Source organism: Syngnathus typhle, linkage group LG9, assembly GCF_033458585.1.
Source record: "Syngnathus typhle isolate RoL2023-S1 ecotype Sweden linkage group LG9, RoL_Styp_1.0, whole genome shotgun sequence".
Taxonomy (NCBI): domain Eukaryota; kingdom Metazoa; phylum Chordata; class Actinopteri; order Syngnathiformes; family Syngnathidae; genus Syngnathus; species Syngnathus typhle.
The window spans coordinates 480,667-505,050 of NC_083746.1; the positions used below are offsets into that span (position 1 = coordinate 480,667).

The window sequence follows — 24,384 nt, forward strand, 5'->3', positions numbered from 1 at the left end:
GTCAACTGACTACCACCGCACCGCACCGCACCGCATGAGTGTGTGTTTTATCTGAGGAATCCCAATAGCTACTACCTGCTGTGTCCCTGCTCTTTTCACATCTATTGACCACTGATTAGTCTGATCAGATGCAGACCACTGATGTGTGTGTGTGTGTGTGTGCGTGTCCATGTGAGAATGTGTGTTGAGTGTGAAAGGAAGGTAGGGGTTTGCGCATGTGTGCTGGGAGGGGCTTCGCATCCTGAATTTTATCTCTCTGAGCTTGCGACTTGCTTATCTATCTCGCTCTCTATAAACACGCTGCTTGTAACGGTCCGTTGAGCGCATGCATGCATCCGTTTCTTTCGCTGACTGACGTTTGTCTGCCTTCTGGTTGGCCACCATGAGCAGTTATTTTATTTTTGACAAAAAAAACGGCCGTTTAGATACACGCACGCGCGCGCACGCACGCACACGCGCACACACACACGGCCCTCAGAGCACACCATAAAAGAAGTCATGATGACTTCTTGTGGATAGCAACATGCCACAACATTTGCTAGCTTGACGCTAACCAGAGCGCATACTTTGCATACTGGATGCGATACGCACATGCTAACGCACGTGCTAACGCAGGCTGATGACGACTAGCAACATCTGGTCAGCAACAGACATCCTCACCCTGTTGACTAGTTCACGTCACAACTAGTATCACCAGGCTAAATGGAGCAAGTATGCATGCATCTTACATTTCCTGGGCTAAAAACAAAACGGAACATCCTCAAACTAAGTACTCGCCTAATATGTTCCGGTTAACAACCAGTATGCTCAGGCTACTCGTAACCTCAGCTCAAGAACTAGTATCAGCGTGATCATAGCACACAGTGCCACGCTAACAAGCGGCAGCAGCAGCAGCAGCAGCAGCAGACGACTGACACCAAATCGTCACGTCTACGAATAAAAAAACTCTTGATTTCGCAGCCAACGCAAACTGTCAGCAATGCACACGCCAGTGCGGACAAGTCTTCGCTCCGACAGTCATCAACTTTATCACTCGCACACAGTTGCTTTGTTCACGTATGTGTGTGCGTGCGTGCGTTGTCCGTGTGTGCGAAGGATGCAAAACGTTTCCATGGCGATAAAAACTCAAGGCCACGGGAGGGAAGCATGACAGGATGTCAGAGGTCGCCACTTCCTGTTTGGGGTCAAGCGTCAAATTGCTGACATCCAATCAGAGCCCGGCCCGAACCACTTCCTGTCTGTTAGGGGAAGCTCCCACACGTCCGATGCAGAGGAGCGCTTGCGTTCCTGGTGTGACCAGAGGCGTTGTCACGGTGACACAGTCACACTTAAACGTCGTGTAAAAAAAAAAAAAAAAAAATTAACGTCGTGTGTCACGTGACGCCGCGCTGGACGTGACGTAGGCGCAACGTCTTTAGCTGTAATAGCCAATCACGCAAACAGAGCTCAAAGACCGGCAGCCATGCGATACTTCAAAAATGACATGCACACTTGTTGTGCAGACGGGCAAAGTGTTTGTTTGTAAGTTGAAGAGTTGAATTTACGCTAGATCAAAAGCGAGCTACTTGTAAACAATAGCCATCCTTTCGTGATCTGCCTTTAGGACATTATTTCTGGAACTTTGGATCTTCTACCATGGGTAAGTACGTTTTGTGTTTGTATACGTTATTTCGCCATGTTTCATTTATTTCCAGCGTGTTTTTTGGCCTTTTAAATGTCCGACTCATGCCAAGCCATGTAGTTAGCTGAAATAGAAGGTCCGTAGGTTGTCATAAATGAAAAGAGTTTGGAGAACGGGTTTATTTTGAAATGTAGCGGTCAACAGCACCCTCTAGTGGCCATCAAACAAACACTCTTGCGGCATGAGCTCATGTACAAACTTTATTGAAACATTAACAAAATGACACTAAAAGGGACACACGCACACATGCATCTAGTGATGACATCACCATCCAAACATATACTCCATGGCCTTGGACACAAAGCTGTCGTCCTTTCTGGGTGTGTGTCTGTCGGTCACCACCTACACACACACACACACACACACACACACACACACAAATTGCATTAGCACACGTGCACTTAAATACGCAGTTCGATGTTCACCTGGTAATCGCTGGGGGAGTTCCTGTAGGTGGCACTAAGCGGTCTGATGGCCGAGCGTGGAGTGCAGGGGAGGGTGGAGGCGGCCAGAGGGGAGGCGGCTGCCTCGCCGCTGTCCATCACACTCTGGCACCCAAAACACAACGTGCAGAAGGTCGCGTGAGCGGAAGCCATGTACATCGGCTCCAGAACGTGGAAGGTCACAAGCCGCGTTCTATTCGAGTCGTAAGATTTGCGACACGTTTCTTATCAATGGAGCGACCGACTGCTTTTGTTTTGTGGCTCAGTGGGGCAAAGCAAAAAAAGAGGAAAGGTGCGTTGGAAGCGGGAGGGCGGTTTTTGCACCGACCTTGTCGATGCAGGCCTTGACGCCCACCATGATGGCGTCCCCAAAGACCTTGCCGTCTTTGGACAAGGCTTTACGAGCCTGAAGTCTCGACTGGTACTGAAGATGCATCCAGTTGCCGGGAGAGGCCATCTGCACGCACACACGCACACACACACACACACACACACACACACACACAATTATGATGACCTCACAAGTTACAGCGCGTGCCTGCGTGCGCATCTTACAACGTGCTTGAGGATGTTTCCATACTGAGCAAACTGCAGCAAGATGTAGGAGGCCGAAGCTGGCGGGAAACTGACGGGACACACACACACACAAAATTGGAGTGGGAAAATTGGAGCAAGTTTCCTCTGAGAAAAATGCGATATTGGCAGACCCAAAGACGGTGACCCAGGTCTGGTCCAGAAGGTCCTCAGAGGACAGCGCTTCTCCCTGACTGTAGAAAGGATCCACCTGAGCGGGGGACAGGCACAGCGACGTCGGCAGCCCTGGAAAAGCGCAGGTGACGTCATCGCTCAGGCGACATCATCGCTCAGGCGACATCGTGGCGCGCCGCCGCCGACGTACCTGGAGTGGACGCCTGGCGCGCCGCCGCCGACGTACCTGGAGTGGACGCCTGGCGCGCCGCCGCCGACGACATGCTGGGGAAAGACTGCACACAGCGGTTAGGTACGCAGCACCATGGCGAGCGGCGGGAAGCGCGCGCTGCTTGGTCGCCCGCCAACCTGTCTGTGAGGCGTGCGGAGGGGCGTTGCCACGGTAACCGGCCCATCGTGGATGCTGCGCACAGGCGGGGCGCCGCTCTTGTCCTTGGGGGTGGGGACCACCGGCTGCGGGCTGGACCCTCCTGCGCCGCACGCACACACACACACACACACACGCTCAGCCTCTCATTGTGGTTGTGTCGCAGCTACACACACACCTTTGAGGACGGCGCTTTCCAGAAGAGACGCGGTCGCGCCGAAGGGGCGGGGTTGCGGACTGGCGGGCGCGGGCGCCTCGCCCATCAGGAAGCCCGGCAGGAACTGAGCACCGTGGGCGGCCTTGGGGGACGTCGGGGAGCCCAGAGTCATGGGCTCCGATCCCACTGCGCGCAATTCACACTCGCATTCATTTCTCGCCGGGGTGGAATTGGCGAGCGCTAACCGTGGCCAAAACCTAATTGTGACTGACCGGAACCAACCAACCAAACAAACAAGCGAGCCCCACGTGACAACACATCAATCGGCAGAAGCAAATTTGCCAAACAATATACTGCTAATCTGCACTGACACTGCATCTCTGCTTAGCTTGTGGCTTAGGCGTGACAGTGGTTCCGTGCTGCAAAACTCGCTCTGCAATTCTTGATCTTTGACGAAAGCGTCCCACTGGGCCAGGGAGCTCTTTCAAAGGATGAAGACTCTTAAAGGTAACCAACTCCTACTAATGAAATGGTAGGAGAAGGACGAGTGTGCAAATTGTTGATTTTTGTTCTTAGCTGACTTACCTTGGAGCTCCATCGGGGCTTAGGTCAACTTTAGGCTGTTCGGGGCCGCGGATTTCAAATGCCGGAAGTGACGCCGGGCGAGCTAACGCCGAGCTAACGTGGCTAGCGGCACGTTAAAACGCGTCAAAGCGCGAGACGTGACGAGCCTTTTGGGGCCGGATCGTTGTCACCCAAGTGTCTTCTACAAAGTAGCCTCAATCCAAATTCTTAAAGGGTCGGAGTTTGTTTGGAAGGCGTGTCGGTCGGTCGGTCGGTCGGGCTCGGTGTGCACACTTTTCGCCCGTGCTCCAGCCGGAAGAAATCGCCATTTGAAAAGATTCGTTCAGTTCATGCACTCACTCACTCAGCGCACTTCCACGTTTCACTACAAAAGCTCGAGAACGACTCAACGGCGTGAAAAAAAACCGGCGTCAATTTTCACTTGTCAGTAGATCAAATTGCGGTCATCATATTTTCTGTGAGAAAATATTACGATTTTTTTTTTTTTTTTTAATCAAATTTGAGACGAGCCTCAGCGGGAAAATGTCGACTGTCGAAGCAAAGTAAAACTATACCAATTGTATTTGCCTAGAAATGAGATTTGGCTGCCAAAAGCAACGCGTTTGTTCAGTCATTGAAGAAATGTTGCCCGCTCGAACATTGCTGGTTCTCTCGACTCTCAGCAAACTGCTTTTATTTTATTTTGAAAGACTCTAAACGGAAAACGAAGCGCGTGGCGACGGTGAACTTGCTACCGGCAAGATCCGTGTGTCTGTCCGTCCGCTGTCCACCAGGAGGATCTTCCCAACTTTAGGAGCGACTTTTTCCAGGTTGGAGACCTCGGCGGCGATAAAGCTCCACCTTAGGTAAGCTCGTCCAGCAAAAACCTAATGTATAATGACGTCCATAGATTTGGCTTTCGTCGAAACGCATTGATGGAATGCCAAGCTAATTAGTTAGCTCCTAGTGGCGGGCGCATCCTGGAGGTTTTCACTTGTTTGGCCAGTCTGGCTCATTTGAAAGGAAACAGTAGTGAGTCGCTCGATAACCATGACCTACCTACCTACCTTCCTACCTGTTCAATGCTGTCACATCCAGGCTCTTGTCATCCCTTCTATTGAAGAAACCACATCAGTCTGCCAATCATCATTGTCTCTATTTCCTGTCAATGAAAAAGTTGGCTCCCATTGCAGCCAAGATGCCAGCACCGCACAACGGCGGCGTCACCACTCCCGCGCCTCGCAATTGTTCACGGTCGGAGAGGCGGGCCCCGAGACCCGTCGCCACCGCCATTCTGGCCCTTCTGGCCCTGCTGCTCCTCGGCCCCGCCCTGCCGCCGGCCTGGACCGACGCGGCGGCGGGCCGGGACTACTACGAGCTGCTGGGGGTGGGCAGGGACGCCAACACGCGCCAGATCCGACAGGCCTTCAAGAAACTGGCGCTCACCATGCACCCCGACAAGAACCCGGTGAGAAATAAACATTGGGAGAAACTGCAGCCGCTCTTGAAATGATGGAGGGTCATTCTTGATCAAGTGCTTCTGCCAAGGCTGAGTTGCCACAGTGACGTTGTTTTTTAGGGGGGGGGGCACTAAATTAGGCTGCGTTTCAATTCCAAGGGCGGTTTGAGGTTTTCTGTCATTGTGTTTAATTGGCGCTTGGATTCCGAGCGGTTCCTTGAAAGCATTTAGCAAACGGCGCTGGGCGGGCCGTCCCACGTGTGGGCAGGGAGACGCGGAGGCCCACGACAAGTTCCTGCGGATCAACCGAGCCTACGAGGTCCTGAAGGACGACGACCTGCGTGAGAAATACGACAAGTACGGCGAGAAGGGGCTGGAGCGGCCGCAAGGGGGGCGATACGAGAGCTGGAACTTCTACCGCTACGACTTTGGTGAGTCGGCGCCGCGCCATCCGCCAAAATCCAAAGCGTCCGTCGTGACCCAGCCTGAATCGTTTTGGTCAGGCATCTACGACGACGACCTGGAGATCATCACGCTGGACACTGGCGACTTTGGTAAGAAGCAATGTAGTCAGACATCCGACTCCCACCTTGGTTTGATCCCATTCATTTGACTTTGATTCAGAATCTCTTCAAATCATTCTTGGTTGGAGACGGAACTGACTTGTCATCATTGTTGCTTGCACATGGGCGTGTGTGTGTGTGTTTCAGAGGCGGCGGTGAATTCCGGGGAGATCTGGTTCATCAACTTTTACTCGCCACGTTGTTCGCATTGCCACCAGCTCGCTCCCACGGTAATGTCTGCGTCCCGCCCCTTTGCACGCACGCACAAGTGATCATGCAACATGTGCGTGTGTCAGTGGCGGGAGTTTGCCAAGGAGATGGAGGGCGCCATTCGCATCGGGGCGGTCAACTGCGGCGACGAGCACGGCTTGTGTCGGCGCCAAGGCATCGGCAGCTACCCCAGCCTCTACATCTTCACGGCGGGACACGTAGGCTGCTCATTTCCGCTCTTCTCTCAACTTTGCCGGTCCTCTTGTCCACCGCCGCCCGTAACCTTCTTCTTTCATCGCTCAGAAAGCGGAGAAGTTCCACGGCGAGCGCCGCAAAGACGATCTGGTCACCTTCAGCATGCGCTTCATCAAGACCAGCGACGTGCAGCTGCAGCAAGGTGAGCAAACGGCTGCTCGTGGCCTTTCTCTCAGTTCATTGACGGCCGGCCGTCGCCAGGAAACGTGTTTGGAGAGATGGAGAGCGCCTTCGCCGCCGGCCTGAGCTGGCTGGTCACCTTCTGCGCCGACACGGGAGGTAACCGCTGCGCTACGCGCTAGCCGCTAGCTTAGCCCGCGCTGACCAGGCGCCTCTGCCGGGTTGACAGATTGTCTGGAGCGCGGGACGCGACAGAAGTTGGCCGCCATGCTGGTGAGGGTTGCCGTACGCACGCCCGCCCGCACGCACGCACGCGCGTCCAGACAAAGGGCCAAAAGCAGCAACAGGCACACGTGTGTTTGCGCAGGACGGCCTGGTGAGGGTGGGCTGGATGGACTGCGGCGCTCAGCTGCAACTTTGCCAGAGTTTCCAGGTGAAATTCCTCTTCGTCCCGTGATCAAAACGAGCTCCGCAAAAGCTGCAAAGCATCTGCTTGCTGCCGGCAGGTCACCGGCGGAGCGACTGCCCTCTTCCTGCCGGGAAGCGCTTTGGATAAGGAAGGCGGCGTGCTGGTGAGCATGGCCTCAGCGTGGTCTTAGCTCGGACACGACGACCCCAGCGTGTTTTGCGCTCGCAGTGGCTCCACACTCTGGACAGCAGGGAGATCTACACTCAGGTCCTGCGCCGCCTACCCGACTTGCAGCTGCTCACGGCAGACGGCTTCCACGTAAGTACACATGGCGTATGTGCCTGCGTGAAAGCTGCCGCTCCATGTCATTTCCTGTACCCCGCCCTCCCCCTTACTTTCCGCAGTTCAAGCTGGCCCGCCACCGCTGGTTGATCGCGTTCACGTTTGGAGAGCGCGGGCGAGACGCCGACGAGTACAAGAAGCTGCGGGCCTTCCTGCGCGACGACCACATCCAGGTGGCCGGCCTTCCTCTCGCCCGCCTCGCTTGCTCGCTCGCGCGCTCGCTCGTCCGCATCTGAGCGCCTCGCTCGCTCGCTCGTGTGTTTAGGTGGGCCGGGTGGACTGCCTCGCTGACCCGAAGCTGTGCCGTTCCTTGCACATCCACAAAGCTTGCGTGGCCGTCTTCAAAGGCCTGGGAGTCCACGACTTTGAGATCCATCACGGTCAGTCGCTCGGCATTTGTCCTCCCGGCCCGGCCCGCCCCGCTCATCTGCCCGCGTCTGTCCCCGCCCGCAGGCAAGGACGCCGTCTACAACGTGGTGGCCTTTGCCCGGGACAGCGTGCGGGCTCACGTGACCACGCTGAGACCCGACAACTTTCCGTCCGGCGGCAGCCAGCCGTGGCTGGTGGACTTCTTTGCTCCCGTGAGTCCTGGTCCCGAGAGAGCCTGGTGGCGCCGCCCGCTGTTTTGAGCGGTATCGGAATGTTTTGCGACAGTGGTGCCCGCCGTGTCGCGCTCTGCTTCCCGAGTTGAGGAAAGCGTCCATCCGGCTGGCGGGACGGCTCAAGTTCGGCACCTTGGACTGCACCGTCCACCGGGACCTCTGCTCCGCGGTGAGGCCGCACCCGGTCCCGCTCCCCCCAAATACCAATGACTGACTAAATATCCGCCATCTGTGTCGGCAGCACAACATCGGTGCGTACCCCACTACCGTCCTCTTCAACGGCTCGGCCGTTCACCGCTACGAAGGTCGACACTCGGCCGACGGCATCCTGGAGTTCGTCCAGGTGCGGGCACCCCGCCGTCCCCGTCGGCGCGAGAGCGCCTTCACCCTCGCCCGTTTGTTTTGTGCGCCCGCAGGACCTGGTCGACCCGTCCGTGGTGGTTCTCGATCCGTCCGGCTTTGCCGAGAAAGTGACGGGTGAGTGCCGTGCTGCGCCGTGCCGCATTGTGTAGCTTGTTGTGTCTCTCCCTACCTCACTCCCTGCCGTTGTCTTCCCCTCCGCACTCGACTTTGTCCTTTAGGTTTAGGCCAGGGTGAGATCTGGGCCATTGATTTTTCCGCACCCTGGTGCGGTCCGTGCCAGGCTCTGCTGCCCGAATGGAGACGCATGGCACGGGTACTGTTCACGCACAGACGGAAAGACACGAGGCACGCTCGCTCCGCTCAGTCTGTGTGTTTTTGCAGATGGTGTCGGGCCATATTCTGGTGGGTTCCGTGGACTGCCAGCGCTTCCAGTCCTTTTGCCAAAGTCAAAACGTGCGCTCGTACCCTGAACTGCGCTTGTACTCCGGCGGCGGGAAGACGGCCTATCGCCACACGTATGCGCCACGGCCGCCGCATCGCATCCCATCCCATCCCACGCCGCCCAGCCCAGCCCAGCCCAGCCCAGCCCAGCCTGCCCGTCACGTGTTGCTTTTTGTGCAGGAGTTATAGTGGCTATCACAGAGACGCGCACACGCTGCGAAGGTGGGCGCTCAGGTAGGTGGGCAGAAACAACTTCCAACAATCAAAAGAGCTCGCTCGCCGGCTGGATCGCTCGCCGGCTCGCTGGCTCGCTCCGTTCACTTTGGGCCGCTTTCCAGCGCGTTGCCCCGAGCATCGTCGGACCTGACACCAAGCTCCTTTGACGCTCTGCTGCTGGAGCCTCGCGACCCCTGGGTGGTGGACTTCTACGCCCCGTGGTGCGGACCCTGCAAGCACTTCTCCCCCGAGTTTGAGGTTCTGGCTCGGGTGAGTTTCCGCTCGCTCAGCCGCCCGCCCGCCCCATCTTCTTATCCACCCAAAAGAAAGTCTCTCATCGCCAGCGTGATTGACAGGTCCTGAAAGGAGAAGTCCGGGCCGCTAAGATTGACTGCCAGGCTCATTCTCAGACCTGTCAGTCGGCCGGAATCGCCGCCTACCCCACGGTACGCTTCTACCCGAGCCAGGACACTGACAGGGTGAGCACACGCGCGCGCGCACGCAAGTGAGCGAGCGAGCGCGTCGGCACATGAACCGTGAGGCCTGTGTCCACAGCGGCCGCACGATGGCGAGAACATCAACAGCCGCGACGGCACCGTAATAGCAGACATCATCAGACAGAGACTGCGAGCCTCGTCGTCACGCTGGCACAACAACAGAAAGGTGGGTTCGCTCGGCGGTGGCGGCGTTCTCCTGCTCGCTGCTTTCAGGCGTTGTGACCGATGTCGAGCGCAGCAAATAACATGTTAGCTTGATGCTAACATAGCGTAAGAAAGCCCATAGAATTAGGGTGACACATAAACAAGACGTACACTGCCGGCCGGCCGGCTGGCGTGACTCAGGCTTTGTCCCCTCAGGACGAACTCTGACCGACGGGATCGGATCGGAGCGAGCGAGCCAGCCACAAACACTACCGAGGCGTGCGCGGAAGACACACTGGATGGACTCTGTTGTGGCCGACTTCTGCCTTGTTTTCATGTTTGTTTGTTTTTTAACGTGGACGTACGTCTCTGCGGTTGCTATTAACTCTGTGAGCTAAAACTAAGAGACACTGTTACTGATGTGCGCAATCTTCCCAGTTGAACACAAATAAAAGCCAAATATTCTCAACTATTCCTTTTGCCATCTTTGCACGCTCGTGAAGAGCAAGCGGCACGGCACGGCACGGCACGGCACGGCACGGCACGGCACGGCACGGCACGTCAGGTAGTAGAGTAGTTGACCTTTTGACTTTGTAGGAATGAACTTAATGAATGAAGGGTGTAAAGAAAAAAAAAGACATTCTCGAAAAGCCTTTGAAATTGAGGAAACTTCCCAAAGGTGGTTTCCCATGAAAAAGCAAATTGTTGTCTTCTCTTCCCCACACATCGTTCATTGGCTTGGAAGCTACATCAAATGTCTTTTACTGCTTTCCGCGTCTGCTGCCCCGTCAGCACGTGGCCAGCAGAGGGCGCCGTTGCTCTGGAACGACGTGTTGTGTTGGAGCGTGTCAGCTGGGATCAAATCGTCTCCAAGTTGCCGTTGGTGTGTTGATGGCCGACGTCCACGGGCCTGCCTGCACGGCGGCCCCGCGTGCATCCTCCATCCGTCCGTGCACAAGTTCACGTGGTGTCTTCCGATCCACCTCCGGTGTCCAAGAACTATCGACGTATCCAAACACGTCAAGTACGTCGATCGCAGAGCACTATGTTGATGTCTAAAATGTTCTCACGCGTCTAAACGCAGCTAAAAGAGACACGAGGACGAGCGGAAGCTGGAGCGATGGCAAGGATGACGACGACGAGGAGGAGGAGCAGGAGGAGGAGGAGGAGGAGGAGGAGGCGGCGGCCTGCATGGCCGTAAATCCCCGTGCACTAAAAAACATTTGCTCTTCCTCAGCGCGGCCAAGACGCAGCTGAGAAAACACGGAGAGCGAGCGAGCGGGCGGGCGGGCGGGGCGGGAAATGAAGGCGGTAGGAACGCTGGCTGGATTTGAGCCCGTACTGGCTCGCACAATTGCACGCTGGCGTTTTGCAAGCCGAATGGTTGGGGAGGGGGGGGGGGGGGGATGTGTGCATGCGAGCTTCAACTCAAAACACAAGCTCGGAGCTTTGGCTGGGCCAACGCTTCATCGTCAGTTTTCCAGCGGCCGCTCCAAAAAATCCCAAACCCGCCCGCCATCTTTCTATTTCCCATGCAGTTCTCATGCATGCGTTTGGCAATGACTCGGCTCAATTTGCCCAAGGGCCATTTTTCATTCACGGCCTCGTTCGTCACAGCCGTTTGCGCTTCCCAAACGACATATGCGACCGAGCAGCGCGAACCCATTTGGTATCCGCCACATTGGTGGCAAATGCAATCGTGCATGGGAACTGACAGCCATTCCAAACAAAAGCTTTTTTTATTTTCTTTTTAAGGTTTTATCTTCATTGGGTCTTCCGTCTCATCGATCGTCTTGCGAAATTTAAGAGCAGCGGCGGGCGGTTCTTCGGTTTCGGAAACAAAGGAGAAACGTGCCCAGGTGTGTAGTGGTGGTGGTGGTGGTGTTGTTGTTGTTGTTGTTGTTGTTGTGTCATATTGTTCAGGCTGCCAAAGAAGGATTCAACCCATGGCTTTGCTCTCTTGCTCTGTTTTTAGCACGACAACATTTGTGAGAAGGCACAGACGAGAAAAAAAGATCCAGGGTAAGAAGCCTCGCACGCACGCACGCACACACACGCACACACACCCACCCAAAGAAAATGTGCAAAGATAAGTGAAGTACATTCAGCAACCTGTGCTAGTGCAATATAGACGCACGCACGCACGCACGCACGGACGCAGGCACACGCACACAGTCGCGCACGCGTACATGCACGCACGCGCGCACGCAGCGTTGCTCTCCTCTCAGTGGCGGTTCCTGCGCTGAGCCGCTCTGGCTTTTCCCTGCAGGATCTGATCCCAACGCTACACACACACACACACACACACACACACAAAGATGAGCAGCCATTAAGGAAGGTAGATCGATCGTGAACGATTGTGGGGTTGGAGATTCTCCGGACAAATAGTACACAGCTTGTTGAAGCCTTTGTCTTTGCACGTATAGCGCATATACCTTGACTTTGCGTCCCATCTTGTCCTTCCACTTCTGCGCCACGGAGCCGTCAATCAGCAGCAACCTGCAATGCGGGCCCCGCCCCCCACCTCAGCGCGTGAGCCGCGCCGTTGTCAAACGCGGCGCGCAAGCCAGGCGCGCGTGCACCCACCTGGACGTCTCTTCGTTCTCGTAGCCCATGATGAGGTACTCGTCTCCGGCCGTGAGGGGCGGACACTGGCACGACGACGTGTAGTGAAGGCTCAGCGTGTCTCGCGGGATGCGTACCAGCGAAGACTTGAGGACCTCGCGAACTTCCACCACCGCCGCCGCCGGCTCCATGCCGCGTGCGCGCACCTCACGCACGCGCGCGCGGATCACTGCCACCGTGACGCACGCATGCACCCACCCACACATGCACGCACACACACGCACACACACAAGCGCGCGCGCTCGCTCGCTCGGAATGACGGCCTCGGTCCAGCAAATAGTGGTCAGCGCGGGCTGCAAATGTACTCACCGTAGTTGTAGTTGTTCTTCAGGTAGCTTTTCAGACCCATCTTGACTGTCTTGCATTTGCAGCGATCTAAAGGCGCGGGAGAGTGAGCGGCCGTTATCCGGGACGCCCGTCCGTCCCCCCAAATGCGTGATCTTACCGGCGGCGTCCCTGCAGTGAAGGTTGTTGGCATCCAAGGGGAAGTCGGGACTGGACTCTGTCAATCACAGCAACAATTGATTTTGCGATGCCATGGCATAGCAAAGTTAGTCGTTTGGCGGCGGCGGCGGCTGTTGAAGCGACCTGGGCTGCAGCGGCCCGCTTCCTGGGTCGACGGGTCTGCAAACACACAAAGCTTTCAAATTGGCAAGAATGAAATGGCTTTTTGATTACCAGCAATCTTTGGCTCGATCCCCATTTGCACTTGCTTTGGGGGGAACTTGCGCTGCTCATTCTCTCTTGTTGCTTTCCATTGACGGAAATGTCAACGTCCATGCCTTTATTAGTCCAAATCATTGGAATGTTCTATTTGTCTTTGCGACTCGAGGGCGGCGGTACCGACCGGCGGCGTCGGCCTTGACGATGGCCTCGGGCGAGATGCAGACGCCGCGGTCGTAGAGGGGCAGCTCGCCGCAGTGGAGGCTGTCGGGCCAGCTGTGGTTGTAGCGGCGCATGACGGGCTCGCAGCCGCGCCGGGCGCGCTCGCACACCGCCTTGCACGGCTTGATGGGCTCGTGCTGGAAGTCGATGGTGCAGATGGGCGCGTACATGGCGCACAGGAAGAAGAGCAGGTCGGCGCTGCAGCCCGTCCCTGCAGGAGGGAAGTACCACCTTTCACTACGTCTTTCTACGTGTCTTGCGCCTCCATTTGTGTTCACGTGTCCTGCTGAGACTTGTGAACCAACATGCAACGTGAAGTGGAAGTGGAAGTGACCGCATCCGGACGGACGCAAGCGAGCGAGCGAGCGCTCTGTGCATGCGTGCTCAAAGCCAGCAACGTGACCAAACCAAATATTCTGTGGCTCTTTGAAGTCGCTCCAAGACGGGCCGCTGAGTCTGAGTTGAGAAAGCGCTGGCGCCGTCCACGCTTGGACCCACACAAGACGGTGTTTGCGCAGCGCAGGAATGTGCATGGCAAACGTGCCGGCGAGCGGGCGGGCTAATCGCCAGCGCACAAAAGCAGGCCACATGGTATCGTCGGGCCGCAACCAGGACAAAAAGAGGACAAGTTGAGGTGGAGGCTGGCCAATGCTGAGAAAGGAAGCCCAAGAAGGGTGGCTTTGCGCCGTGGGCGTGACCGTCGGAAAGCGCGCAGGCACAGGCGGTCCAGGATGACAACCATTAGAAGGTGGACGTTGCAAATGAAAGCATGCGTCCTCAAGCGGACAGTGAAAAGTGTCAGCGAGGCGCAGCGCGGCGTACTGACCCAGCAGTCCCTCGAACTGTTCGATGGCGAGCACGGCGTTGTCCTGCGTGCTGTGGTGCAGATGGTTGGGCATCTTGGTCATGTTCCAGGGCATGGAGCGGCACAGCGGGATCCGCACCAGCTCGCAGGCCGCCGCTCCCGCCGGCGCCGGGCACAGCGCGCAGCAGGCAGCCAGTGCCGCCAACAAGGCCAACATGGCCGGAAAGCGCCGACTCACTCGGGATTCGGGACTGCCAAGTGGCTCCTGTTGCTGTTGCTGGTGGTGCTGTTGCTGCTGCTCAAGCTCAAGCTCAAGTTTGTCCTCGACTATCCGCTCGCTGCCTGTTGTAATGACGGCCAGTCTGCTCACACCCAGGATACAAGCCAGGGAGGGAGGGGCGCGCACGACTCCTCCTCAGCCCTCCTCTTCCTCCTCCCTCATTCACCTCTGCCCTCTTCCTTCCCTACTGCTTTCCTCTCGCTTGTCCCTCTGCAGCGCTACATGTCCCTAACTCCTTCCTTCCTCCCCTCTCCTCTCCTCCTCCTCCTCCTCCTCCTCCCCCCGACGATGAAACTGGTCACGTCATTGATTACCTACTGTAAGCGGCGCGCGACACCAATTGATCCAAATGATCACTCGCAGGCACAGCAACGCAATCTTCCGATTGCGCAAAGCCAAGGCCGTGCCATCAAACGCGGGAAGCGAGCGCACCGACTGACGGAAGTGTGACACGAGTTGTTTTATTGGAGCAATTTGGAAGTGGCCCAAAGTGTCCCGGTCGAGAGAAGCGCACTTGCCACCTTGCTGGCATGCATGCCTCATCCTTAGAGTTGAAGGAAGCCCGGCGCGTCAACGCCTGCATGCGCTCTGTTTGTCTTCTCGCCGAGTGCAGAGTGCGCGCGTGGTAATGCTTGGCAGATGTTGCGGCAGCGGCTTGTGTTTGGCTTGACTTTGTGCCAACGCACACACGGGCGCACATGCACGCTGGGTTTTGGGACTCGTGCGTCAACACGCAGAAGGGAGCCAGCCAGCCAGCCAGCCGTCAGCCCTTTTTGCGCCTTGCCTTGCGTCCTTCCTTCCTTCCTTCCTTCATGCCTTCTTTTGGCTTTTCCTCTTGCGGATTTGAGCAACATGGTCGGCCTTCTCCGCCTCGGACCATGCAAGTCCGCAACTTGGGTGGCTGAGATGACTATGACCATGTGTGCCCGCCGAGGACGTGGCAAGGTCCAATTGAAGTTGCTTTCCTTCTTGGAAATAAGCGGAAAGTTTCCCAACGCAAACATGAGCGCAGCTGCCAGTGCGCGCGCACGAGAGGCCGCTCCGACAAGCAAGGAACACAAAGGCGGTGCAAATGTGGCGCAGTTTATAAACCAGCGTGCGAACGAGTGCCCTGCAAAATGTGACGTCGCAACGCGTCCTCGTCCGGAACAATGACATGGTGGGGACGGACGCACACGGGCTGTGACGCAATTGCACCGGATTGGGACACAATCTTGAGGACCGGAATATGACAAAGTGACCCCAAGCGGCCAACCACGACATTGCCATCAAGACGAATCCGGCCGGCTCCAGGCGTGCGTGCGTGCGTGGCTGTCTGTCTGGCTGCCTGCCTGCCTGCCTGCCTTCAGCTCAGTTCACGTGCCGTGGTCATTTTCGTCTGCGTTTGTTTCTCGTCAGAATGTGAGGATGTGGCGCCCTCCAGTGGACACTCACCATCCGTGCATGTTTTTATCTATTTTCACCTTTTATTTTTCGAACCGAGAATCGGACCGTGACTCTCTGTCGCGACCTGGCATCCGTTTCACATTTCATATTTTGCCTTGATTTTGCTTTTCCAACGTCATGAGTTCATCTCATGACCAAGATTGTCAAGTTCAATTTGAGTTGAAGGAATACCTGAGCAGGCCCAGTCTCTCTCTCGGGTTGATGTGTCATTTGTGTCGGCGGCGTCGGGTGTCACTCCCGGCCGGAGGCACAAACGGGACCGCGGACAAGTACCGAGGAGAACTCTCAGCCGAATCCCAAAGCTCCGGTGGCCTGAGCCGGCAGTCCCTCGAACTGTTCGATGGCGAGCACGGCGTTGTCCTGCGTGCTGTGGTGCAGATGGTTGGGCATCTTGGTCATGTTCCAGGGCATGGAGCGGCACAGCGGGATCTGCAATGTCTTTAACCTGCTGTCGATTCATTCATTCATCCATCCATCCATATATTCATGCGCAATATTGGCCGAATGCCAAATTCAAGCTGATGCCATCAGTCTATTCTCCTGGATTTAAAAAAGAAAAGATTGAAAATCAAATAAACTGTGTCCAAAATTGAAACGTTAAATGATGTGTTCACATTCAATAGGGCCTACGCAAAAATCCAATGAAATATATTGTAAAATAATCTCTGAACATATATCTGGATCTGAACTCAAATTCAATCCAATTGAATGAAATGTTCATTTGATTCCATTGAGCCAACACAAAATGTAATGAGTTTGACTGAACGCAAGTGAGCTGATTTCAACGCTAAGTGTCGGCAAGTTGAAACTCCAAATGATGCTTGCATATGTCATGAGCTCTAGACATTTCCAGACATGTCTTTCCGTTGTTGTCGTGATTACCAAGTGCCTGTTGGCAGCACATCCCATAATATGGCCCCAAGTACGCCCCCCTCCCTTTTCTCTTCTTCTTCCTCCTCCTCCTCCTCTCGGTCGACTGAGGTCCTACAACGTCGGTGACGCTCGGAGCGAGCGTTAAAGCGTCTCGACGGCATATGCCGCCACCTTGACCTCCGCTCGACCATGGGATCCTTCTGCTCCGGCCTGGACCCCGAGACGCACGTCACGGCCGCCCCCGCTGCACCCGGCACAGGTCAGATCTCATCATAGCGCCTCCTGTCGGGCTTCGATGCTTGTGCACGTCCTAAACGCGTGTGTGGTCGCCGATTTTTAGACCCCTCCCCGTCCGTCCGTCCGTCCGTCCGTCCGTCCGTCCATCTTTTTTGAATGAGCTTAATGTAGACGCGATAAACAAACACAAAGTGCACACAAAGTGCGTCTTTGAGCAGTCCGCCCCGCCCCGCCCCGCCCGCGCGCAGACTGAAGCGTAATTAGCCCGCGCGCAGACTGAAGCGTAATGAACCTAATCTTGATTGGAGAGCAGCAATTAACGCGTCATCAACGGCCTGGCCGAGCCATCGTGCTGTTGCCACGACGATTCCTTACACACTAAAACAGAAAAGGACATCATTGAGGATAGCTGTGGAATCCAAATTGGAAGAAAAAAAAAAAGAAATGTCAGCAAAGAATATCAATGAAAGCATTCCCCCCAAAAAGTAGATATGCTCGTAAAATAAGTGCCAGTATTGTCAATGAAAAGAAGTCTCAGAATAGGCTTAATTATTGCCAGCACGCTTCCTTTTTCTTCATTTCAACTTTGACCGTTTCGCTCAAAAACACCTGGTCTCCGGCAGGTGACCTTCTCCGGCCAATGGGAGGGCACGGACGCGAGCGGAAGAGCAGGCGCGGTGCGAGGAGGCGGGGCCATGCGGCGCCAGCCAATCACAGCGCAGAGAAAAAGTTCCAGACAAGGTGCCTACGCCGCGCGCCGCCAGCTTCTCAAACCTCGAAAGAAAGGATGGAAAGGGCCACCACGGGAGCTTCACGAGGAGGCGCCAAGCCGAGAAAAAAAGAGCACTTTAGGCACGCAATCAGGAAGTGGACAGGACGGGACGGGACGGGGCGGGTCGGGTCGGGTCGGGTCGGGTCGGGGCGGGGCGGGTTAGGGTTAGGGTGTGAGTGAGAGCGAGAGAGAGAGAGAGAGAGAGAGAGAGAGAGAGAGAGAGAGAGAGAGAGAGAGAGAGAGAGAGAGAGAGAGAGAGAGAGAGAGAGAGAGAAGGATGCAAGCAACAAAAGGGGCGAGTGCATGTGAAATATGGGAGGAAAGGGAGCAGATGAGGACGCAGGCTGGAAAGACCGAGTCAGTTCAGCTCAGGTCAGCTCAGGTCAGCTCAGGTCAGGAGGAAGTTTGGCGAGGTGCAGGAAGAGAAAAGGAACTGAAGGAGGGCTGGAAGCAGGCAGGAACAAGTGAGAAGAAGAAAGAAAAGAAGGAAAGGACGTTGGAGAGCTGAAAGAAGGACAAGTGCATGCCACAGTGACTGCAGGATTCCATCACTCTTAGCAACCGGCCGCTTTGGCGTTGCCATAGTAACGCCGTCCACCGCGCTCCACTGCCGCCCACCCCCTCACGCTCTCTCTCCTCCCTCTCCTCTCTCTTCTCTCCTCTCTCTCTCTCTTGTTGTCCGTCCTCACCACCGTGCGCTTCCCGCCCGCGTTGCCACGGCGACACGTTCCTGGACGAGGAGTCCGACACTTGGGTGCGTCCAGACCAGTGCGAAGTCCGCAGCTCCTGGTTCTTCTCACCGATCCCTCCTCCTTTCTTTCCGCCCGTCAACTTTGACGCCTCCTTGTTGTCGTGGCGATCCGTCCGTCCGTCCGTCCGTCCGTCCGTCTGTCCATCCGCCCCCTGACAGGAAGTTGATGAACTTCCGACGTTCCTTCCTGGACTCCCCTTCCTCCTCCTTCTACGCCTCCTCCCGCACACCCGCATGAACGCCCAAGGCCAAGAGGAGGCCCTGCCGCCGCCGCCGAAGGAAGAGGAGATGAAAGCCGAGGAGGACTGGCAGGAGCGCTCGCAACCCACCGAGGAGGAAGGCGTCCGAGAGGAGCACCGGCGAGTCGGAGAGGAGGGCCGACGGGCTCTGGGCGCGGAAGATGTGCAGCCAGAGGAGCAGCTGGAGCAAAATGAGGAGGCGCAGGTGGAGGCTGAAGGAGAAGAGGCGCAAGAAATAAAGGCGCTGGCGCAGGAGGAGGTGCAACAGGAGGAGGCTCACAGCATGGAGCCACAGGGGCAAGAGCATGAGGAGAGGCGGGGGCTCAAGGAGATGCCGCAGGAGGGAGAGCTGGAAGGAGAGCAGCACACGGACGAGATGCAGGAGAATGAGGAGGAAGAGGAGCAGCAGCAGCAGCAGCAACAAATGCCGCCGCAGGAGGAAGAGCAAAGGAACGCGACGGCGGAGGAAGAGGAGCAACCGATGGACGAGGAGCGGGGCTTTGTGGACCCTCTGGAGCAAAACCACAACAGTCAGGTTCTCGCTCGCCTCAGAGGAATGTAAGTAAAGAGCGGGACTGATGATGTCACGCCGTGATGTCATAGCTGGCCGCGCGCTTGCCGTGGCAGCCGAGCGAGCCAGCGAGCCAGCGAGCGAGCGCAGGTGCTACACGCAAAAGACAAAGTTATGCGGGAGACATTTGTGACACCAGCGACTACAACTGAGGTCCAAGATTCAGAGCAGATCCAGGAAGGATTAGGTAGAGCTGCAGTTACGCTTTCTGCTAGGTAGGTAAGTAGGCAGGCAGGCAGGCAGGCAGGCAGCCAGGCAGGCAGCCACGCAGGCAGCCACGCAGGCAGCCACGCAGGCAGGCAGGCAGGCAGGCAGGCAGGCAGGCAGGCAGGCAGGCAGGCAGCCAGGCAGGCGGGGCCAGCTAGACAAGACACAGGACAGTACAGGACAGGACAGGACAGGACAGGGGCAGCTTAGCAGAACAAAGCTAACCAACATCGGGGAGCTCCACGTCATGCCTAAGGTCAGCGTTAGTGATGAGGTCATCGGCGGTGGCCATGTTGGTGCATCCTGCTCGGCGCACCTGCCGTGCGGTGGCCATCTTGTCGTCTTTTTTTGGACATTCATGAAACAAACAGATGCAACAGGCTGAGGACGCCCGTTCTCGCTGCACGCACGCACGCACGCACGCACGCACGCACGCACACGTGCGCGCACACATGGTGACTGGCTCACATCAACGTGTGAGAAACAAACAGTGAGGGAGACGCATTTGTTTCAAGCGTCTCTCACTTTTTTTTTTTCTTCTTTCAAACGTGCCGCAGAAGTCGGCCGCTTCGAAGGAAACACAGAATGGAAACTATTTCAAGAGTCGTGCGATGCGCCGATTGGCGTCCCCGGCCCGCCCCGTGCCTTTTGAACGGTCCACGCGTGATGGCGCTCGTCTTGTGGCAAGCAAATGATTGTTTGGTCGGCAGGTCCATCCATATCCAGGCCCGGCTCACGCGCAGCATTTCTTTTGTTTGTCTTCACAGGCAGAAATACAAAAGCACATCACAGAGGTAAGAAATGGTTGCTCCTTTTCACTTTGGAAATGTCTCCTTGTTGCCATGGAAACTCAAGCAGATTCCATCCAGCTCTGTCACCGTGACAACGGCGCGACGCCTTTGCGACGGGCCAAAGCCGCCGACCGACCCTCTGGGCGCTCCAACGTGCGCGCGCCGCTTTAAAATTGGGCTGAGCGCACACTTTGCTTTTCTTTGCAGGCTGAAAGCGGCCATGGCGGTTTTGGACGGCGGCGGCGGCGCTCTGGACCTCGCCGAGCTGCGCCGGAACCTGCAGATGGCCGCCGCCATGCTGGACGCCGTCTACGCCGACGAGACCAAGTCAGAATCCCCGGCCGGCCGGCCGGCTCGCTCGCGCCTGAGCGACCGGCGGCACGTTTCTCACGCGCGCTCTCGCCGGCCGCCAGACGTCTGCTGGACCCCGAGGACGATCTGAGCGAGCTGCCGTCCGAGTCGGTGCCCAGGGAGGTCCGCGATTGGCTGGCGTGCACCTTCAGCCGCAAGATGGGCGTAGCCAAGCGCCGCCCCGAGGAGAAGCCGCGCTTCAGGAGCATCGTGCACGCCGTGCAGGCCGGGATCTTCGTCGAGAGGTTAGTTAGCATCTGAAGGAAGGAAGGAAGGAAGGAAGGAAGGAAGGAAGGAAGGAAGGAAGGAAGGAAGGAAGGAAGGAAGGAAGGAAGGAAGGAAGGAAGGAAGGAAGGAAGGAAGGAGGGAAGGAAGGAAGGAAGGAAGGAAGAAAGGAAGGAAGGAAGGAAGGAAGGAAGGAAGGAAGGAAGGAAGGAAGGAAGGAAGGAAGGAAGGAAGGAAGGAAGGAAGGAAGGAAGGAAGGAAGGAAGGAAGGAAGGAAGGCGCTCGCTGTGTAATGACGCGTGAAACGTGCAGTATGTTTGCAGCCCGGTTGCCGTGGCAACCGACAATGGCGCGGCACCGCATGGTTTTCTTCTTTGCGCGTTCCACTCCAGGATGTATCGACGGACGTCCAATATGGCCGGCCTGACGTACCCGCCCACGGCCATCGCCGCTCTCAAAGTAACAAAGATGACCTTTTCAAATTGAGAATCGGATTTGTGGTACTGGGATCATGACCTGACGCCATCTCTCTATTTTTGTTTTGGTAGAAGGTGGACCAGTGGTCCTTCGACGTGTTTTTGCTTCACGAGGGCACGGGCGAGCACGCCCTCAAGTTTCTGGTCTACGAGCTCCTGACGCGCTATGACCTCATCAACAGGTTCAGGGTACACGCGTGCGTCTTTGTGCGTGGAGTGCGTGGAGTGTGCCGAGCGAGCGAGAGAGCGAGCGAGCGAGCGAGCGAGCTTGCTGACCTCGGCTCATAAACAGAAGAGAGAATGGATGCAATTGTTTGCTTTCTTTCAAAAGTTTTTTCTCACGAGCGAGCGAGGCGACGGCGGCGGCCGCGTAGTCACATTTGCGTGTGCTCCAGATTCCGGTGCCGGCGCTGGTTCAGTTTGTGGAGGCTCTAGAGAACGGCTACAGCAAACACAAGAACCCCTACCACAACCTGGTCCACGCCGCCGATGTCACGCAGACGGCGCACTTCCTCATGCTGCACACTGGAACCATGGTAACACACACACACACTCACACACACTCACGCATGACCTCCATTGACTGTCCTGTGTGTGTAGCACTGGCTGAGCGAGCTGGAAATCCTGGCCATGGTTTTTGCAGCAGCCATTCACGACTTTGAGCACACGGGAACCACAAACAACTTCCACATACACACCAGGTACGCCGGCCCCATTCTGCCCGCGCGCGCTCGTCTTTTGTCGTCTTTTGTGGCCACGCGAGCCGGCGTGTGTGTGTGTGCGTGCGTGCGTGCGCGCGCCCAGGTCGGAGGTGGCCATCTTGTACAACGACCGTTCGGTTCTGGAGAACCATCACGTGAGCGCCGCTTACAGGCTGATGGCGGAGGAGGACACCAACATCCTGGTCAACCTCAACAAGGACGACTGGAGGTGAGCTTACGTGCATGCGTGCCTGCGGTGTTGGTTAGCGTGCAACACAATAGCGCACCAACGCGTACCGACCGTATCGCGCGCGTGTGGCGCGCAGGGAGCTTCGCGCGCTGGTCATCGAGATGGTGATGTCGACGGACATGTCGTGTCACTTCCAGCAGATCAAGACCATGCGGAACACCCTTGCGCAGTCGCACAGGTGCGACCGCACTGGCCATGTAGCGAACCAGCCAGCCGGCGGCCGAGCAAATCAAGCCCATTGCTCTGTGTGTGTGTGTGTGTGTGTGTGTGTGCGCGCAGCGTGGACAAGGTGAAGGTCTTGTCGCTGATGCTGCACGCCGCCGACATCAGCCACCCCGCCAAAGGCTGGCCGCTGCACTACCGCTGGACGCACAGCCTCATGGAGGAATTCTTTAGACAGGTCGGCGCAGGCGCAGGCGCAGGCGCACGCAGAGGCCGAGGCAGCCACGCATCCTGAGCAGGTGTTTTGTGTGGCAGGGCGACAAAGAAGTGGAACTGGGACTTCCCTTTTCTCCTCTTTGTGACCGCAAGGCCACCATGATTGCTCAGTCGCAGATCGGTAAGAAAGTGAGCGAGCCAGCGAGCACGCACTCGCTCGCTCGCTCGCTCGCTCACTCATGCAGACAGGCATGGTCTGGCCGTTTTCCTCTGACCGGCCACGCTAACCCAATGGATTGACGCTCAGGTTTTATCGACTTCATCGTGGAGCCGACGTTCGGCGTCCTGGTGGACGTGACGGAGAAGGTGATGGGCCCCCTGATAGACGAGGAGAGGAAGGCCTGCGAGACGGGAAACCGACGGCCCAGGTGCAGCCTCGCCCTCGCCGCAGGCCATGTTCCCGACCGCTGACGTGCGCTTCTGTCCAGCCTGACAGGCAGCGGCTCGGGCACCGTGGAGTCCGTCCAGAGACGCGGCGGCGGCGGCAGCGGCGGTCGCCACGGCAGCCGCGATGACCGCCAGACGGACTTTTCCCTGAGCGCCATTGACCTGCCTGCGCTCAGGAAGCACCTGAGCGATGTCATCGGCAGGAACAAGGACAGGTGGAAGGAGCTCTCCGTGGACGGTACGCGTACGCCCGGCATGAGCGTCATTTACACGTAGGAATCCTCCACGCTTCCGACGTCAACTTGAGCACACACACGTGCGCACGCACGTAGGCGGGCTCAATAACACACCGGCACACACACCCATCGATACGCTGTCGCACACACATGCCATCCAAATTGAAGCTCAAGTGTCTTCTCGTTGGGTGGACAGAATTGGCCGATAAGAAGCAAGAAGGTCAAGAGGAGGCGGAGTCCAAGAACAGAAGCTGCTCAAACGACCAATCGCAGGGCTCGCCCCGCCGCCCGGCGGATGAAACGCGTAACCACGACGACCATGAGCACAAGTCATCCGACGTCCAATCTGAAGACCACTCCAGACGCAACGGTAGAGCACGCGCGCTTGCTTGCCTGCACGCACGCACGATACACACGTGCGCATCGAGTAAGTTAAACAGGGACGGACACACCGACTGTCTGACGTGATGTCATAACGACTGCTGCAGGGGCGGGGCCAGGAGAGGAGGACCAGGAAAGTGCCTGAAAGCCGGACGTCTGGCCCACGGCGACACATTGTAAGGCGTCAAGGACCTTTGGAACTTCTATTTTCCTTGAAGGCCTCGCACCGCCCGGCTCCTTGCGCAAACCATGCGTTTGACGCCACGTCGGATGCTCGGCAGGCATTTAGCCCATCCAGCTAGCTATCTAGCTAGCTTAGCATGAGTGAGCCGTGACGGTGTTGTTTGGATCTTTGTCAATCATTGCATCGCCATGGCAACCCTCTCAAAAACACTTTGAAGCCAATGAAGTGAGCAGTGTGTGTGTGTATGTGTGTGCGTGCGCAGTACAGATGTTTTGAGGTTCAACCAAAATAAACATTCTCAACGGATTCACAAGGTCGTGACGTCACTCATCCGCCAAGCTGACACTTCATTAGATGGCGCAAACGTCGTGACACTCCCAACGCTTCCGCACACAAGGCAAAGTTGTACCAGCGTTAGTGACCACCAGGTGCCAGTAGAGCGCCTACATGCCAAACCACCACGGGCGTCAATCCCCCGAAAGACTCCGCCTCTCTCTCTCTCTCTCTCTCTCTCTCTCTCTCTCTCTCTCTCTCTCTCTCTCTCTCTCTCTCTCTCTCTCTCTCTCTCTCTCTCTCTCTCGACTTGTGGACGCTCGGTCAGTGAAATCACGGTGTCGTGTTGGATTGCAGGCACATCGTTTGTTGCTTGTGGTGATTGAAAAATTCCGATTTTCTTGCCACTTGTGAAGTCATTTTCATGTGCTCAAAGCAAAAGCAATTGTTTTGCCTTAG

The 24,384-nt window shown here is 56.7% G+C and overlaps 4 protein-coding genes across 6 annotated transcripts; 2 read left to right on the forward strand and 2 right to left on the reverse strand.

The window, feature by feature from the left end:
• Positions 1 to 1,432: 1,432 nt before the first annotated feature.
• Positions 1,433 to 10,013, forward strand: dnajc10 (DnaJ (Hsp40) homolog, subfamily C, member 10). 3 transcript variants are annotated; one of them, XM_061286882.1, is made up of 26 exons: positions 1,445 to 1,639; positions 4,631 to 4,786; positions 5,098 to 5,388; positions 5,648 to 5,810; positions 5,883 to 5,933; positions 6,090 to 6,172; positions 6,239 to 6,370; positions 6,456 to 6,549; positions 6,609 to 6,686; positions 6,757 to 6,800; positions 6,895 to 6,960; positions 7,034 to 7,099; positions 7,165 to 7,254; positions 7,341 to 7,451; positions 7,544 to 7,658; positions 7,732 to 7,859; positions 7,933 to 8,049; positions 8,122 to 8,223; positions 8,297 to 8,357; positions 8,462 to 8,556; positions 8,625 to 8,758; positions 8,865 to 8,918; positions 9,023 to 9,170; positions 9,257 to 9,379; positions 9,456 to 9,563; positions 9,758 to 10,013. In XM_061286882.1, exons 3-26 carry the CDS (start codon positions 5,119 to 5,121, stop codon positions 9,767 to 9,769), a joined length of 2,445 nt encoding a protein of 814 aa, XP_061142866.1. In that variant the 5' UTR covers positions 1,445 to 1,639; positions 4,631 to 4,786; positions 5,098 to 5,118; the 3' UTR covers positions 9,770 to 10,013. The 3 variants fall into 3 exon arrangements, with proteins under 3 accessions (XP_061142867.1, XP_061142866.1, XP_061142865.1); XM_061286881.1 differs by having other exon boundaries at positions 5,114 to 5,388; XM_061286883.1 differs by lacking the exons at positions 9,257 to 9,379; positions 9,456 to 9,563; positions 9,758 to 10,013 and having other exon boundaries at positions 1,433 to 1,639; positions 5,114 to 5,388; positions 8,865 to 8,922; positions 9,023 to 9,160.
• On the reverse strand, positions 1,869 to 4,424 carry nup35 (nucleoporin 35). The gene is made up of 9 exons (XM_061286905.1): positions 3,942 to 4,424; positions 3,378 to 3,542; positions 3,181 to 3,302; positions 3,023 to 3,107; positions 2,832 to 2,943; positions 2,680 to 2,749; positions 2,453 to 2,581; positions 2,107 to 2,229; positions 1,869 to 2,023 (listed from the first exon to the last, which is right to left on the reverse strand). The coding sequence occupies exons 1-9, from the start codon at positions 3,952 to 3,954 to the stop codon at positions 1,946 to 1,948; spliced, it is 897 nt and encodes a 298-aa protein (XP_061142889.1). The 5' UTR covers positions 3,955 to 4,424; the 3' UTR covers positions 1,869 to 1,945.
• A 1,248-nt stretch (positions 10,014 to 11,261) lies between the features above and the next one.
• On the reverse strand, positions 11,262 to 14,317 carry frzb (frizzled related protein). Its single transcript, XM_061287362.1, has 8 exons — positions 13,878 to 14,317; positions 13,014 to 13,262; positions 12,755 to 12,790; positions 12,612 to 12,668; positions 12,476 to 12,541; positions 12,128 to 12,335; positions 11,977 to 12,040; positions 11,262 to 11,825 (listed from the first exon to the last, which is right to left on the reverse strand). Exons 1-8 carry the CDS (start codon positions 14,071 to 14,073, stop codon positions 11,766 to 11,768), a joined length of 936 nt encoding a protein of 311 aa, XP_061143346.1. The 5' UTR covers positions 14,074 to 14,317; the 3' UTR covers positions 11,262 to 11,765.
• Positions 14,318 to 17,686: 3,369 nt separating this feature from the next.
• On the forward strand, positions 17,687 to 23,954 carry pde1a (phosphodiesterase 1A, calmodulin-dependent). Its single transcript, XM_061287361.1, has 16 exons — positions 17,687 to 19,012; positions 20,000 to 20,026; positions 20,231 to 20,350; positions 20,437 to 20,619; positions 20,992 to 21,058; positions 21,148 to 21,264; positions 21,471 to 21,611; positions 21,676 to 21,776; positions 21,880 to 22,005; positions 22,103 to 22,204; positions 22,306 to 22,426; positions 22,504 to 22,585; positions 22,712 to 22,832; positions 22,893 to 23,089; positions 23,284 to 23,457; positions 23,576 to 23,954. The coding sequence occupies exons 1-16, from the start codon at positions 18,450 to 18,452 to the stop codon at positions 23,611 to 23,613; spliced, it is 2,280 nt and encodes a 759-aa protein (XP_061143345.1). The 5' UTR covers positions 17,687 to 18,449; the 3' UTR covers positions 23,614 to 23,954.
• Positions 23,955 to 24,384: the final 430 nt, after the last annotated feature.